We start from the raw sequence: 16881 nt of genomic DNA, 5'->3' as shown, positions 1-16881 counted from the left end.
GCAACTTTGAGGGGACATCTGTGGCATTTGTACTGTTATTGGGGGCAGCTGTTTACTGGCATGCAAGGCTATGGGCCATCTGTGGTCAGTATGAGTGTATAATATGCATAATGGATGTTAAAGGGGTTAAACTACTGTTCCAATTTAACATTTCCCTAATGTCCTCCTATCTCTATTAGAAAGCTAACTAATATGGACAGCCCGAGTCACTTAATAATCTCTATTAGATTATAAATGCATCCCATGCATTTTATATTCAGCAATCCTTTTACCATGCAAGTATTAATGTAGAATAATGAATTCTTCCATAGTAATCAGATGCTGCTCTGAATCTGAAAGAAGCAAGTGGTCAGATAAATTCAGAGATTTAACTGTAGACATGCCGAGAATGGAAATGTTCTATTACTCTCAGGGATGAATAAATAGCCACAAATATTTATAGATATGTGAAAAGCAGGCTTAGTTACTGTTAAACCGGGCATTTAGATTTGTGGTACATAAATGTTCCCTTTGGTTTCCATCTTCTTTAGTTTGCATTTGTTCCAGCTGTTCTTGGTTAGGAATGAGCTTATGTTCCTGACCATGTCCTGCCGTCTGCTGCCAGCCCTGACCTCGGCCTCCTCTCTGTTTACAAAAGAACTGTACCAGCCTTGACCCATGCTTAGCTTGCTTTCTTGGTGTGTCTTTCACCCCTACATGTCAGCTCTTGTGAACAGAGACTATGCAAGGTGTAGTGACCAGGGATTCATTATGGGAAAGTCGACCTTGCATGGGTTAAGGGGGGAGAACGCGCCATCCCTAAAGATAGGACCAACAGCTATCTATCCCAATTCCTCTATACTCAGGAACATTTAGTTCAGTCAAGTGTTCAGGTTTTCTGAATAGAGAGGGGAGGTTTTCTATCATCAAATGGATCGGGCAGTTGAATTTCAACATGCCTGATCCTTCTCTAAGCCAACATCTGAGCCCACCAATTTCCTCCTGATTTCCTCCCCCCAGATAATGTTGGGGGAGAGCTGGGACAAAATTGGAGGCTTCAGGTAAATTTTAATTTAAATTTTTTTATAATGTGTATGGGAACCTTTAAACCTCTAAAGGAGTACTCCAGGATGGAAAAATTGTCCTCCATACTGCCGGCAGTAAAAAAAATAAAGAGATACGTACCTTCCTTCGCTCCCTCGGTGCCTTGGGTAACCCACTCCGGTATCCGCCGCGATCCTTTTCCTGGTTGTCCTCGGTCGGGCAGGTAGCGGGGCCCGAAAACGTCACATTGCTGCTCAGCCTATCGCTGGCTGAGTCGGGACATCGCTGCGGCCGGTGATTGGTCAGTATGACTCACCGACCGATGGCAACCAGGAAGAGGATCGCGGCTGAGACCTGAGTGGGTTACCGGAGGCACCTGGAGAGCAAAGGAAGGTATGTATTTCTTTATTTTTTTACTGCCGGCAGTATGGAGGACAATTTTCCCATCCTGTGTAGCAGGTAAAATACCCTTTATTCCATCAGACAGTTACAGATAAGCATAGGGGTACCTTCACATGTTTCTGCTTCTACAGTGTGGTCTTGATCATGGCAATGAATAAGACCGCACTGTAGTGGTAGAAATGCATTGGTATTGTTCACATGAATGAAGTTGATTTTACCTGCTGTACATCATAGGCACATCATACTTAAATGACAAGTCCGTACAATAGGGGATACGTTTTAGATCGTGGGGGTCTGAGCGATGGGGCCCCCTGTGATCTTTTGTTTGGAACCCCTACTCTCCTATACAGCGGCGCGTCACCACACCCGCCCCCCTCTATATAATTCTATGGGAGAGCCAAAGATTGCCGAACGGCTCTCCTATAGAGCTATATGGAGGGGGTGTGGTGACCCCTGCTTCGGGCGGGGGTCATGACGCGCTGCTGTATAGGAGAGCTGGTGCTCTAAACAGGAGATTGCAGCCCCCCCCCCCCGCACAATCTAAAACTTATCCCCTATACTTCGGTTAGGGGATACGTTTTTTTACATGATTCCTTTCCTTTAATTGACTGAACCTGGCCTTAAGTCTATGGCAGCCTCCCGACTGTCCATCAACAAATGACGTATCTATTTTTTTGGGGAGAGATAAGCTGGTGCCAGATCTGGCTGGCTGTGCTTACACCTTCCCACAGAGAACACATAGAGGGAGATTTATCAAAACCTTTGCAGAGAAAAATTGCCCAGTTGCCCATAGCAACCAATTCTTTTCTTTCATTTTTAAACAGACTTCTGAAAAATTTAAGAAGCGATCTGATTGGTTGCTATGGGCAATTGAACAACTTTTCCTCTGGACAGGTTTTGATAAATCTCCCCCCATAACGTTCAGCTGTGCCGAACATTCATGTGTAAGGGGAGTTCAGGAACGATAACTGTTGGCTGAGTGAACCTATGGCAGATGGTTATTGAAAATTTCTTCCAGCGTTGAGCTGTCTTTACACAATGGGGGGTATTTGTCAATTTTGTCTGTTGACAGTTTCTTTTTACCCTTTTTTTTTTTCACTTTGGTTTTCGTGGACATGCACCAGATTTATCATTTGGTGCAAGTTGTTAGTAATTTTGGCGCAAATGTTGAAATCAGCTGTTCACAGCGCCTTTTACACAGAACTTACCGCCACAGAGGACGCGTATTTTACCCTGTAGAGCAGCCATTTCGGAGTCCCTCCTGCAGTATATCAGCAAGCGACGTGAGTTATTTTCTTTTGTGGGGTTTATAGCCACCATGTGAAATGGATTTTATTTTTAACTTGAGTGTTTTTTTTGGTTACTTTAATGCTTACCTTTCCTGAACCTGTATGATCATGTCCAATGCTGGCTCAACGGAGGGTGAAGGTCCCTCAGAGACAACTAGGTCGCAGGATAGTATTGAGCAGCCCTGGAGGCGTCGCTGCTTTCACAAAAAAATTTTTTTTTACGTATTTTGACGCCTTTACATTTTCTGACATTGCTATGTGTGTTTTCCATGCGCAAAATTTCTTGGCGGTGAATTGCACCAAAAAAAAAAACAACCCTAAAGGCGCAAAATTGCACCAAAGATCGATTGGCTCAAATGATGAATTACTGACCAAAGTAAAAATCACACACAGGACCATGTGATTTTGAGAAAGTTGTAAAAATGACAGTGGAGAAACTTTGGTGCAAAAAGACCCTGCGCCAAAGTATTACGCCAAAGTTACAGGGAAAAAAACACATAAATCCTTTGATAAATACCCCCCATTGTGAATAAGGTGCAAATTACACATGTCAATGGCAGAAATCACAGGCATTCAAATTTGTGGATTATCTCCCAAATCTATAGTAGTTTATCAGGCACATATCCTGAACACATTTACATGTAATAATCATTTTATTACAGGCACTTATATAAGCTGTTCGGGTTGTGTCTGTCCACTAGTTAGTTGACTGGTTTCCATAATAAAAAGTGGATTTGTAAAGCAGCTCTGGACAATTGTCACAACTCAGCTCAGTATCAGTGAAAGATAAGTAATGCAAAGTATTTCCAACTATTTACATAGATAATTCTCTTGAATAAAATGCAGAGATTAAGGTTCCAGACTAGTGTCAGATAACCATTAATGGCAGCTATTGCAGTGCTCGTAGCAAAATATTAGTCTACATTAAACTGCTCTGCGCGTTTAAGGGTATGTTCACACGGAAGAATTTCCATGCGAACTGCAAGAATTCCGTTCTGCAGTAAATTTGGCAGAAATTAATTGCCCATTCACTTTAATGGGATTCTGCTTTCCCATTCACACAGGAGTATTTCCGCTGCGGAAATTCTGCGAAAGTGTTGTCTTATAATTTTGTGGAATTCCGCAGAGGAATCCTATTAAAGTCAATGGGGCTTGAATTTTTGTGGAAAGTGCTGAATTTGCACGAAATGTGTGCAGAATTTGTGCGGAATAGGGGCAGAATGTGCATGTTAGTAACATTATTTTCCCACCTTTATATAAGTTTACTAAGGAATTTACAGGGAAAAAAACTTGGATTTCTGCACAATAAATGCAGCCATTCCAATGATTGCAGAATTTCCACCGTGTGAACATACTCTGTCACAATAGTTTAGCCATTCTTTTCAGAAACCAGTAAACTGCAGGTGAGCAGGGCTATAAGTTTCTTCCAGGTAGTGAGATGTCACTCTGCTATTCCAAGAAGACATAGGCCCTCATTTACTATTCTAAACCGACTTGTTTTGTCGGGTTTTTTTGGCGTATCTTTGTCTGCGACATGTCGCAGACATCGTGCGCCAGTCTGCGTCACGATGCAACATTTTTCCCCGATAGACTCAATGTGGATTCTCCCAAACCCGAAAAAGGGGCGTAACCCGACATTTCTGAGCTTTCCCACGTATTTATAAAGGTTTCCAACCCCAATTTGTTGAATTGTTGTGGATTTTTTCCCGACAACTCAGAGGAGTTGGAAACCAAAACCAACAAAACCCACGTGCGACAAACAGGATGCGACATAATAATAAATACCAGGGGAAAAAAGCAGTCGAGTAAGAAAGCAACATAGACTTACAACCCGATTTTCTAAGTAAATGAGGGCCATTATGGTGCACAGACGTAGTAGAAATTACTTTTTTTTTCGTGCATCACTATAATTACGGATTAAGCCTCAGTTCTGTCACTAGATCTTTGCACCCATCAATACTGGGTCAGTGAAAATGGCTGCCCCTGTTTAACGTAGATGAGTACACATTAATATTGGCTAAATGTAATTGAATGCATCCCATCTGTTTTATGTGCACTGCATAAAACCTCAGTCCAGCAGTGTGCACCCCATCGGCCATAACTTGTGCAAACTGGCAAATTTGCTGTCATTCCAGTAAAATCTGTCTCTCTATTTAATGTAAAAAGAGCACATTGAACAGCATGGACAAATGCCAGCCATACAAATGTTTATAGTATCTCCTGAAGAAGCTGAGCTGTGCAGCAGGGTGCATTCTGCAAGTCAGCAAATAATGGTTTCCAATTAATTGTGTGAGTACTGCTCCAAGTCCATTAGGAAACATTAAACATTTCTTTCCAATCTTATAAGCTGAGAAACAGAGTTGCTGCTGTTGTCTTTAACTATTTTACTACTGCCTACAAGAGATGGGATTTTGCTTTATCACTCTTTGCTTTAATCGTGCTGTTATATTCTTAAAGGGGTATTCTGGCAGCATAGAATATTTACCATATATACTCAAGTATAAGCCGACCCGAATATAAGCCAAGGGCTAATTTCACCCCAAAAACCCAGGAAAAGTTATTGACTCGACTATAAGTCTAGGGTGGGAAGTACATCATCCCCCCATGTAATCATCCAGACCCCCGTCATCATCACCCCCCCCCCCCTTCATCATCCGGGCATGCTGGGAGTTGTAGTTTTGAAACCTCTGGAGGTCCGCAGGTTGAAGACCACTGCAGCCTTCGTCATCATCGAGACCCCCCTTTTGTTTTGTACTCCCCTCGGCAGGAAGTTAGGGTGAGCTGGTCCGGGCCATCTATGCTACAGGGACCGTCCGGTGGGGAGGGTTAGTCGTTGCGGGCTGTCCATTTTCACCGGGGGGCCCTCTTCTCTGTGCTTCGGGCCTGCCCCGGACTAGTGACTTTGCCTGGACGACGCACAGGGATGTTGCGCATGAACGTCCCTGTGTGTCGTCGTCAAGGCAACGTCACTAATCTGGGGCAGGCCCGAAGCGTGGAGAAGAGGCCCCAAGCCCCCCCCCCCCCGGTGAAAATGGACAGCCCGCAACGACTAACCCTCCCACCGGACGGTCCCTGCAGCATAGATGGCCCGGACCAGCTCACCCTTCATTCCCGCCGAAGGGAGTTGAGTACAAAACAAAAGGGGGGGGGGGGCTGGATGACGACGAAGGCCACAGTGGTCTTCAACCTGCGGACCTCCAGATGTTGCAAAACTACAACACCCAGCATGCCCGGACAGCCGAGCTGTCCGGGCATGCTGGTAGTTTTGCAACATCTGGAGGTCTGCAGGTTGAAGACCACTGAAAAGGGATTGACAGGTGGAGAGTTTGCTCGAGTATAAGCCGAGGGGGGCGTTTTCAGCACGAAAAATTGTGCTGAAAAAACTCAGCTTATACTCGAGTATATACGGTAATATTTAACTTGAAGCGCTGTAAAAAACTAAAAGAAAACATACTCACCTTCCCCAATCCATCACTGCTACCGCTCTGATGGCTCCCAGTCCCCAATGCTGCTTCCTGTAATGTGTTGTTCTCATAGGAACCTCCCACTTGGTAAGTCACTGGCTGAAGGCGTGACCCACCTCAGACAGTGATTGACTTAGTAGGGAGTTCCTGCATTGACAACACATCACAGGTAGCACTACACAAGTTAGCCCCATTGAATGGGAATAATTCATGGCTGAATCTGCGGCATGTTAAAGTGCATATCTTCTAAATTCAGAACAAATTTTTAAAATGAAAAGATGGATTATTTAAGCATACCCTTAAAAAGGTTTTCTAACATGGATACTTATCCCCTATTCAAGGAATGGAAAGGATTTGACTGCTGGGACCTCTGCAGCCTGAAGGGGAACTCTCAAAGCTTCATCTGATTGGAGTGGCAGTGCACATAGTAGAACACCACTCCATTCATTAGCTATGGGAGTGCCAAAGAAAGTCAAGTGTTGAGCAAAAAATGGAGCCGCACTTGAGTATGTGCTCTGCCTCAGACAGGAGCCTTGAGAGTTCACTTCTCAAGATCAGTGGGAGCCCAAGCGGTCAGGTCCCTGCAATCAAACACTTATTGCCTATCCTGGTCATGAGGGACATGTCTATGATGGCAAACCTCTCTGGGCGAGCTACAGCTGCAGTCTGCAGTCCACATTGAGCTCCATACTTTATAATTTTGTGGACTGCAGCTGTCAGAATCAATCTTGTAACACTATGAAAAGTTAAAGTGTGTTCCTGGGCTTATGGTAAGCCTAAGTATTAATATAAACTCCTAGGAACTACATGTGCTGTCTTACAGGGTCAGTTTGAATGGCTTTGTATATGAGCCATAGACTGGTAAATAAACCAAAAGGCCTGTGAAAAATGAAAGAAGCGATCTGATTGGCTGCTATGGGCACCTCAGCAACTTTTCCTCTGGACAGGTTTTGATAAATCTCCCCCATATATGCAAGAGACTTGACATTAACAAAAAGTCATATTTTTTCCAGTTACTTACACCTAACATCTGAATGCTGTGCTTTTTGTCTTAATGCAACATTCAACTGTCATGAGGTTGGGCTAACGAATGTATATGACATTTCTCTCTTCCTCCTCAACCATTCCTATTAGGTAATAACTGGGCTTCTGGGTCTTTATGGTCTTTAGGATAGGCCATCTATATAGGATTTGGGAGAGGGGCAGACACCCAGTACTCCCATTATTAAGGTGTTTGTAGGGGCCATGATGTCAGGGTGGTGTTTTGGCTTCTTTATTGGTTACATTGTTCATTAAATCTATATTCCATACATTTGGAGGGTGGCGGAGTGGTTAAGGGGGTTAATAAACATAGGCTCCTAATTTTGAGATTTTAGTTTTGGAACCCTGAATAGAAAAAGATGATTTAGATAATTACAATAATGTACAGAGAACTGTTTGTATGATTTTCTTGGCTGTTGGTCATTAATACAATTACTTTGAAGGGCCAAGCCCTAGTCTACCATAATGTGTCTGTCCCATCTACCTTGATACGTTTCCTTTATCACCCTGATATCCTGATTCCTCATTAGAATCACCAATATCGGCTGGAATTCTAATGCCTATTGGGAAGATTACCTTTTTTGTACCAGTTCTTCATAACTTTGTGGTTACCCGAGACAGAATTGCACCAGGTGAAAGCTTCAACATAATTTATAAAAGATTACATAAAAGATACAGATAAAATGAAAGTACTTTAGTTAAAAATAGTGGTAAAGAGTGAAAAGACAACCCAAACCTTGTGGCGTATGCACAACAGATCGTATTATGATTTACGTAGGGCTTTATGAGGGTAAAACATAAGGGATAGGACAAGGAGGAGTTGCGCTTTTTAGGGGCGGAAGCTCCAACTAAACCCTGTGGATAATGGTTTGGATTCTTCTCCCCCCCCCCAGTGTGCATATAGAGATAGAATTCTATTCACAGGCCACTGGCATCCAGACATCACAGTCTTACAGTATCGGACTTTTTACTGTAGAGCATAAATGCAGAATATCTAAGAGGGGCTCATACTACAGATATGGTAAGAACGTTCTTTACTACTTGCGGCTATTAAGGTCCAATAAAGGGTCCTTTGTTATGTAAGTGGTAGCCCATGGATTATAACAGATCAGATCTGGTGACTACATTTGGGCTATTATAGTCAGTGCAGAATGATGGGGGAAAATGTGATATCTTGTTTTAGCCTAGTTTACCTTCCCAGTACATCCATCAATGATTGGTTTGCCCATGTATAGGCACAATACCACTCGTTGGTGTAAAGATGGCAGGGATTTATAGAACTAGCTATAATGGATCATCTATGTATTGGGGAGGTTACTTCTTATAAATATAAAGCTGTGCAAGATTAAAGGGATTTATAACATGCTGAAACAAAGCTTTACCAGATTGAGCCGCTTACTACACTACCGCTTTGATTGATCGCACCCATCACTCAGGTTAATGGGCTCCGCTGCCTGCTGATCATACTTAAGAGATTGTACTGGTTGTAACGTACATAAATATTTGTACTGCTCATAAAAAGATTATTATTGGGAAATGTTGGTATGTACAGCCATCGAGTAATTACACGACATATAGCAATATCTTAACAACAAGATACGGTAGGGTGTCAGGTCTATGCAGAAAGTGAATAATTTCCCTTTGGTTAGTATTTTATTTGTCAACTTGTAAAAGTCCTTATCATGTGGCCTGTCTAATGACAGGAGGATCCTAAAGTGTGCCCAGGCCATGATATGGTAATGAATGCCAGCCACAACAGGGTCTAATACAGTGATTTCCAACCAGTGTGCCTGCAGCTATTGCAAAACTAAAACTCCAAGCATGCCCGGACAGCCTTTGGCCACCATGCTGTATGTTCAGACGGGGGAATTTCTGCACAGGAAATTTCCGTGCAGACATTCCACAGTCAGCGGAGCGCTGGCAGAACATGACAGCACTAGGACTGCTCAGAAATGTGCCGTGTCACAGATGGCAATGCATTTCTGAGAGGAATCCACAAAAACATTCAACAGGTGCAGTGTTTTTGTGGATGCCGAAATTAGGATTTCTGCAGCAGATATTACTGCCGTGGAAATTCTGCCGTCTGAACAGAGCAGCAGAGTCCTATTGAAATAAAAAATGCAGATACAAAGGCAGATACAGATGAGTTACAATCACTAATCCAAAAAACAGGACGTTTGCCGTATGGCGCTTCCCCTCTGTCAGTAGGGTTTAGGTATCAATGACACTTGGTGATAAAATATAAACTTAATTTATTTTCTGAGAAAATCTTGCAAGATCATTGATATCATTGATCATCATTGATACCTAAACCCTACTGATAGAGGGGTGTTTTTTGAGTTATGGTAACTCACATATCTGCCTTATACCGTACCGAGTGACTTTCTAGGAAGGGTCATCAGGGAAGGACGCCACTGCAGCTGACCACTGGACAACTAGCGATTCTACGTGCACACTGAGGTGTTGTGCCCTGAGCGCAACGCAAAATGGTAAACGGAAACGCTAAGCACAAGCACACCTTTCTTTTTGTTTTGATTTAGCCTATTGAAATCAATGGCACTCGGCTGCTATGCAATGTCTGCACGGAATATTCATGTGGAACTCCGCATGAACATTCTGCCATGTGAACATACCCTGACTCTGACTTTTATATACTTGATCCATATGACGAAATGTGTCCTTTTTATCTCTAAACTCAAAATATCCTGAGATGTATGGTGTGAGATTACCTTGATTTCCTGACACTCCATCACTAAGGTGGGAATTTATTAAGGCTTGCATGCCTGTTTTCTGACATAAATAAAACACAAATTTTTGTGCAAGCCTCATTTTTGCGCAAAAATATGCCTCTTTCCCTGTGTGTTAAGAAAACATTGAGAGCATGTTTAAAAAAACTGTGACTTTAAATTTACTAAGCATTAACTTAAATAGGGATTTCACTGTCCCATTTAAACGGCAACATTTTTTTGGCAGAGATGCCGCAAAATTATAAAACATCTTTAAATTTAGCAGAATTCTGTTCAGTGCCCCATTGAAGTTACTAGGAGCGAAATCTGTGTTTTGAAAGCACAGAAATTCCGCCTCAATTTTGTTCAAATTCTGCAAAACTGCGCATAATCTGCAGTCTGCTTTTATGGGTCGAGTAGCAAAAATTCCGCCATGTGTACATAGCCTTAAAAGGGTACTCCACTGGAAAACATTTTTTTTTTAAATCCACTGGTGCCAGAAAGTTTAACATATTTGTAAATTACTTCTATTAAAAAAATCTTAATCCTTCCAGTACTTATCAGCTGCTGTTATTATCCACAGGAAGTTCTTCTCTTTTTGAATTTCATTTCTGCCTGACCACAGTGCTCTCTGCTGACACCTCTGTCTGTTTTAGGAACTGTCCGGAACAGGATAGGTTTTCTATGGGGATTTGCTCCTACACTGGACAGTTCCTAAAATGGACAGAGGTGTCAGTAGAGAGCACTGTGGTCAGGTAGAAAGGAAATTCAAAAAGAAAAGAACTTCCTTTGGATAATAACAGCAGCTGATAAGTACTGGAAGGATTAAGATTTTTTAATAGAAGTAATTTACAAATCGGTTTAACTTTCTGGCACCAGTTGATTTAAAAAGAAAATGTTTTCCAGTGGAGTACCCCTTTAAGTGTTTATACTAAGACAGATTTTTAAAACTGTCTGCTTTGCCCACAGCAACCAATGAAAGCTCAGCTTTAATTTCTCACATTGCTCTGGTAAAATGAAAGCTGAGCTGTGACTACCGTATTTATCGGCGTATAACACGCACTTTTTAGGCTAAAATTTTTAGCCTAAAGTCTATGTGCGTGTTATACGCCGATACACCCCCAGGAAAGGCAGGGGTAGAGAGGCCGTCGCTGCCCGCTTCTCTCCCCCTGCCTTTCCTGGGGTCTAGAGCACTGCTGCCGGCCCTTCTCTCCCGCTGGCTATCGGCGCCGCTGCCCGTTCTGTCCCCCTGACTATCGGTGCCGGCGCCCCATTGCCGGCGCCGATAGCCAGGGGGAGAGAAGCAGCGCCGACAGCCAGGGGGAGAGAAAGGGCAGCGGCACCCATTGCCGGCGCCACTGCCCCGTTGCCTCCCCCCATCCCTGGTGGCATAATTACCTGGGTCGGGTCCGCGCTGCTGCAGGCCTCCGGCGTGCGTCCCCGGCATCGTTGCTATGCGCTGCACGGCACGGACTTCAGTGCGCCGCGCCGTGCATAGCAACGACGCAGGGGACGCACGCCGGAGGCCTGCAGCAGCGCGGACCCGACCCAGGTAATTATGCCACCGGGGATGGGGGGAGGCAAAGGGGCAGCGGCGCCGGCAATGGGTGCCGCTGCCCCTTCTCTCCCCCTGGCTGTCGGCGCCGCTTCTCTCCCCCTGGCTTTCGGCGCTGGCACCGATAGTCAGGGGGACAGAACGGGCAGCGGCGCCGATAGCCAGGGGGAGAGAAGGGCCGGCAGCAGGGCTCTAGACCCCAGGAAAGGCAGGGGGAGAGAAGCGGGCAGCGACGGCCTCTCTCCCCCTGCCTTTCCTGGGGGTATATCGGGGTATACACGCGCACACACGCACCCTCATTTTACCATGGATATTTGGGTAAAAAAAATTTTTTACCCAAATATCCTTGGTAAAATGAGGGTGCGTGTTATAGGCCGGTGCGTGGTATACCCCGATAAATACGGTAATTGATGTGGGAAAATCAGCCACTTTTTAGACAGCTCAATAAATCCAGGTCACTGTGTGTGTGTGGATGCCCAATGATTGTTATATAAGTGAAGCCTTTTAAATCTTTTTATAGTATATTCTGATATTGTGTTGAATAGGTTCAATAAGAAATGTACTTACTATAGTAATGATCAGCTCCACAGCCAGTGGAGAGACACAACAATGTTTTTCTAAACCTGGATAATTCCTTTAAGTGATATGGCCACTACAGCAACACATGGTGTGGTGGGACCAGTTTTTTGTGTTAAAATGACACAACGTCTGACAGGTCTAAATATCCAGATTTCATATATGAATGAATGTTTAATATTTAAAAATATTACACGCTATTATTATAGGCCATTATGGATACTTAGGGCCCGGCGTGTTACACCACTGATCCAGTACACAGCTGTAGGACTGAATGATGTGAATGGCTGTCCTTTATATCTACTTACTTTTACCTTTTTTTTTTTGTTTTCTACTCAATTTATTTAAAATGGCCAAAAGTGCGGAAAGGAAAATCTGCTTTCAAATAACAAATATTGTGTCAGTTTAAAGGTAACAGTTTTTGCTTTTTATTTCTCGTTTTGTAAAGGCTAAAAGAAGGGAAGAAATCATTGCCCTGCTGAAAAAGCAAAGAGAAGATCGTATTAAGGTACAAATCTGACTTAGTTCCATAAGTAATGAATATTTGTCTTCTGTTCAGTCACTTTTGACACCCCCCTGAAGACACCATGTACATCATATGTATGCTTATCATCTCCATTGGTCCAACCAAACCAACCCCATAAATGATTTGGAACATCTTCCTAATATATTTGATCAAGTTGGGGTGCTCCATCTCTTTAGTACAGAACACCATTTTTTGCCCTTCTGACTGTTTCCACCACTAGGGGGCCGGCCTGTATATGGAACATATTCACCCACATTTGAGCAACATACAGAACAGCCCCCTAGTAGCAGCAGATGTCTTACAGGCATGTATGTGCAGGGATATGGGAACTGTAATCTGAAGTAAATCATGTTAGGAAAATGACCCATATAATTTATGTTCCTGGTTATTATTGTATATCATAAGGGTAGGTAGAAGTTAATCCACTGTCTGACCTATATTTTTGGTCTGTACCAAGGAATTTATACCAGTCTCTGACACAGGTAGATCAGAGCAGGTAACTTCAGGCACAGGTGGGAATATGATGGCGGTGACCAGGAAGGAGTTACGAGGAGCCAAGGTAAAATCCAACTAGTTTATTTGTGACCAAAATGCAACGCGTTTCACTGCGCATGCGCATGAGCTGACCAAGGAGGAATTGTGAGGAGCCAAGGTAAAATCCAACTCTCTTATTTGGGACCAAGATGCAACGTGTTTTGCTGCGCATGCGCTGACCAGGGAGCAGTTACGAGGAGCCAAGGTAAAATCCAATTAGTTTATTTGGGACCAAGATACAATGCGTTTCGCTGCGCATGTGTATGTGCTGACCAGGGAGGAGTTACGAGGAGCCAAGGTAAAATCCAACTCGTTTATTTGGGACCAAGATGCAACACGTTTCGCTGCGCATGCGCTGACCAAGGAGGAGTTACGAGGAGCCAAGGTAAAATCCAACTTGCTTATTTGGGACCAAGATGCAACACGTTTTGCTGCACATGCGCTGACCAGGGGGAAGTTAGGAGGAGCAAAGGTAAAATCCAACTTGTTTATTTGGGACCAAGATGCAATGCGTTTTGCTGTGCATGCGCTGTCCAGGGAGAAGTTAGGAGGAGCAAAGGTAAAATCCAATTTGTTTATTTGAGACCAAGATGCAACGCGTTGCAGCTTGGCTCAAAATAAACACGTTGGATTTTACCTTGGCTCCTCGTAACTCCATCCTGTTCAGCGCCATCATATTCCCACCTGTGTCCAAAGTTACCTGCTCTGATCTATCTTGATTCCTGGAAAGGCTTATGCCTCCTACACTCATTCCATTGTTGTGTATGGGTTGACAGAACCAACTGTGGTAAGCGAAGTTCCCTGTCCCGGTGATTCTTCACCACTGGAGCGCCTTTTCCTTTCTTTCTGGTAGGCAGGTAAAACAGCATAGTACCCTAGATGCTATCCAGAATCCTGCCAAGCACTGTCCCTCCCTAATACATACAATTGTTCTCTAGAACTACATGTTGCAGTAAGGTGTCCACTGATTTTTCTCCAGCTGTAATAAGCTGTGTGATGTATATTTTACTAGGCAATGCAATACGCACAGATGGATACTGCAGCACAGCGGCGTGAGACGTGGTACATCAATCTGCCAGTGTTACTACAGCTGCGTGCAGTGATTTATGAAGCCATTGCTCTGCCGTTTTCTGCCTGCCGTCCTGATCCTTATTGATCGCTTTTTTATTTGGTATTAATAATGCATTGTAGGTTATCCCATTGCAGGACTGCAGCAGATGTAATTACCGCTCAGCTTTCGTCTGCTGGATCACTTTTCTGCCGATCAATGTTTTCTGTTTGTAAACACAATAGAAAAAATGACCCAAAACATATTGCTACTTTGGCTGGACAAGCTGGCTGGCGCATGCACAAGAGCACTTAAGTGGCATGATGGCACCTACACCTTGGCACCTAAAATTTAGGATGATGGATAAAATTGATGACCCAACTACTGTAGAGCTTATGTCATTTATACTGAACTGCTCACTTTAAAGGGACAAGTACCCATCACACCTGCAGAAGGTGTGCTATAATACAGTTTTTGAGTCCTTCGTACATCCATGCTGATGCCTTATAGCTACGTCACCAAAAGAATAGGAAGAACATCTTTATCCAAGTTTCTTAGTTGTCTACTTTACACTAAGTTTGAGTTTGGCGAAGGCCACAAAACATTTACTATTGGTTTCTAAATCAGTATGGCAATAGACAAATTTTGGCGTCAGCATTTCAACATATCCGATCCTGCCTGCTGCCAGGAAATATACTGCTGCCATAAGCTGCTCCTTAAAGAATAAATATATATATTAGGCCGAGGGAGACCTTGATTTTATATGTGTCCAGCTTAAAGGGGTACTCCGGTGGAAAAAATGTGTTTTAAATCAACTGGTGCCAGAAAGTTAAACAGATTTGTAAATCTTTACCCTTCCAGTACTTTTTAGCAGCTGTATGCTACATAGGAAATTCTTTTCTTTTTGAATTTCTTTTTTGTCTTGTCCACAGTGCTCTCTGCTGACACCTCTGTCCATGTCAGGAACTGTCCATAGCAGCATAGGTTTGCTATGGGGATTTTCTTCTGCTCTGGACAGTTCCTGATACGGGCATCAGGTGTCAGCAGAGAGCACTGTGGACAAGACAAAAAAAGAAATTCAAAAAGAAAAGAATTTCCTCTGTAGCATACAGCTGCTAAAAAGTACTGGAAGGGTAAACATTTTTTAATAGAAGTAATTTACAAATCTCCAATAATATAAAGTAGAAAAAGATAGTGGCAATGGCACCTAACGGTCTGTTAAAAAAATGCAATAAATACATATACTAGAGGTCCCACAAATATCCCAAAAAATAGTGGTAGTCCATATACATAAAGAATGTCCTGCGTAACAGTGGTGCCTGGACAGAATCAGTGCAATTCAATAAATACCAGTAACAAAGAAAAGGGGTCCGGCAATTCACAGTAAGACGCTAGCTGCTAGTCAACACGAGGTCCGTCCATGGGGCAGGAGAGAGTGAGGGAAGCTCAGGAGGCGATTAACCGGTTGATTTCGTGCACATGCACTTCATCCGGCCTCAGAGGCCGGATGAAGTGCATGTGCATGAAATCAACCGGTTAATCGCCTCCTGAGCTTCCCTCACTCTCTCCTGCCCCATTGACGGACCTCGCGTTGACTAGCAGCTAGCGTCTTACTGTGAGTTGCCGGACCCCTTTTCTTTGTTACTGGTAATTTACAAATCTGTTTAACTTTCTGGCACCAGTTGATTTAAAAAAAAAATTCCCCACCGGAGTACCCCTTTAAAGGGAACCTGTTATCACTTTTTATTCTATTCTATTTTATTCTATTGTCTGGGCCATAAGTCATCGGGTGGTCCCTGCTAGCATCTCCCCATCCCTCCAGCCTTGACTGATAGATATAGGGAGCGATCTATGAATCAAGGCCAATGGTGCGGGTTGAAGCTAGGCTTTTAGGACAGTTTTAAAACTGTATAACATGTTTTTATTAACATATTCTTAATTGTTGCTATTTGGATCGCTTGGTTATGAATTCATTTTGTTTTATATGTATTTTTACACTTATTATTTACAATATTTCTTAAATTGAGACTCCAATTCTCAAATTCTCCAATTCTTGAGACTCTCTGTTCTTTTTTTCCCCTGCCTCTTCTTTTTATCCATTTTCCGCTCACTCCCCCTACTATATTGACTATGTTATAGATACATTGTGTGCCCATTGGCAACCACATTCAGGCATAGTTTCAACCACATAAGGCAGCCGCCAATATAGTCCAAGCCTTGACAACACAGCCCATCCCTTTGAAGCTGGCACAAAATAAATATATATTGCCATGTCGGCATGCTTGCGCTGGGAAGAGAGGGTAGGTGATCATTTCTTTTATCAGCTTGAATATTTTACATTGAATCATGGACATATTGTAACATGTCATATTAACCAATGCTTTACTCCCTGATAGCGCCACCATCCATTAGTGACGCCTGCCCTAGTGCCCACAGACATGACAAACAGCGTCACTGGTGACATTCTGTTATGCATCTTCATGATATGTCTCCTCCTGGAGTTATACTGTCAGCAGTGTGAAGCATTTTACTTCTTCTGGTGCACAGGGTTACAGTAAGTACAATATAAATCCAATGGAATTTCAGTTTCGAGACAGATAAATGCAGTTCAGACGGCCCAGTCCACTTCTTTTCCTGTCTGCTGTAAAACAACAGACCGCTTTTCATAATCGAGTCAGCTTTTATATTTAGGATCAT

The 16881-nt window shown here is 43.2% G+C and overlaps 2 protein-coding genes across 4 annotated transcripts in view; both read left to right on the top strand.

The window, feature by feature from the left end:
* Nucleotides 1-16881, top strand: part of HOATZ (HOATZ cilia and flagella associated protein) — a 67727-nt gene that overhangs the window by 40526 nt on the left and 10320 nt on the right. Inside the window, exons 4-5 of one of the 2 annotated variants that reach the window (XM_056542405.1) lie at nucleotides 12525-12584; nucleotides 16581-16738. In XM_056542405.1, the coding sequence (XP_056398380.1) occupies nucleotides 12525-12584; nucleotides 16581-16738 (218 nt within the window). The remainder of the gene's footprint in view (nucleotides 1-12524; nucleotides 12585-16580; nucleotides 16739-16881) is intronic. The other variant, XM_056542406.1, reaches the window with a different exon arrangement.
* The window catches only part of LAYN (layilin), a 110806-nt gene continuing 109663 nt past the window's right edge, over nucleotides 15739-16881 (top strand). Inside the window, exon 1 of one of the 2 annotated variants that reach the window (XM_056542402.1) lies at nucleotides 15739-15799. Coding sequence is in view for 1 of the 2 variants with exons in the window: in XM_056542403.1 (XP_056398378.1) it covers nucleotides 16463-16484 (22 nt within the window). In the remaining variant the exon portion in view is untranslated. Of the gene's footprint in view, nucleotides 15800-16323; nucleotides 16485-16881 lie in introns of those variants that run through there. The other variant, XM_056542403.1, reaches the window with a different exon arrangement.

This window comes from Hyla sarda, chromosome 10 (assembly GCF_029499605.1).
Source record: "Hyla sarda isolate aHylSar1 chromosome 10, aHylSar1.hap1, whole genome shotgun sequence".
NCBI classification, from domain to species: Eukaryota; Metazoa; Chordata; class Amphibia; order Anura; family Hylidae; genus Hyla; species Hyla sarda.
The sequence above is the reverse complement of the archived record's forward strand: the minus strand, read 5'-3'. Positions and strand labels throughout refer to the sequence as shown.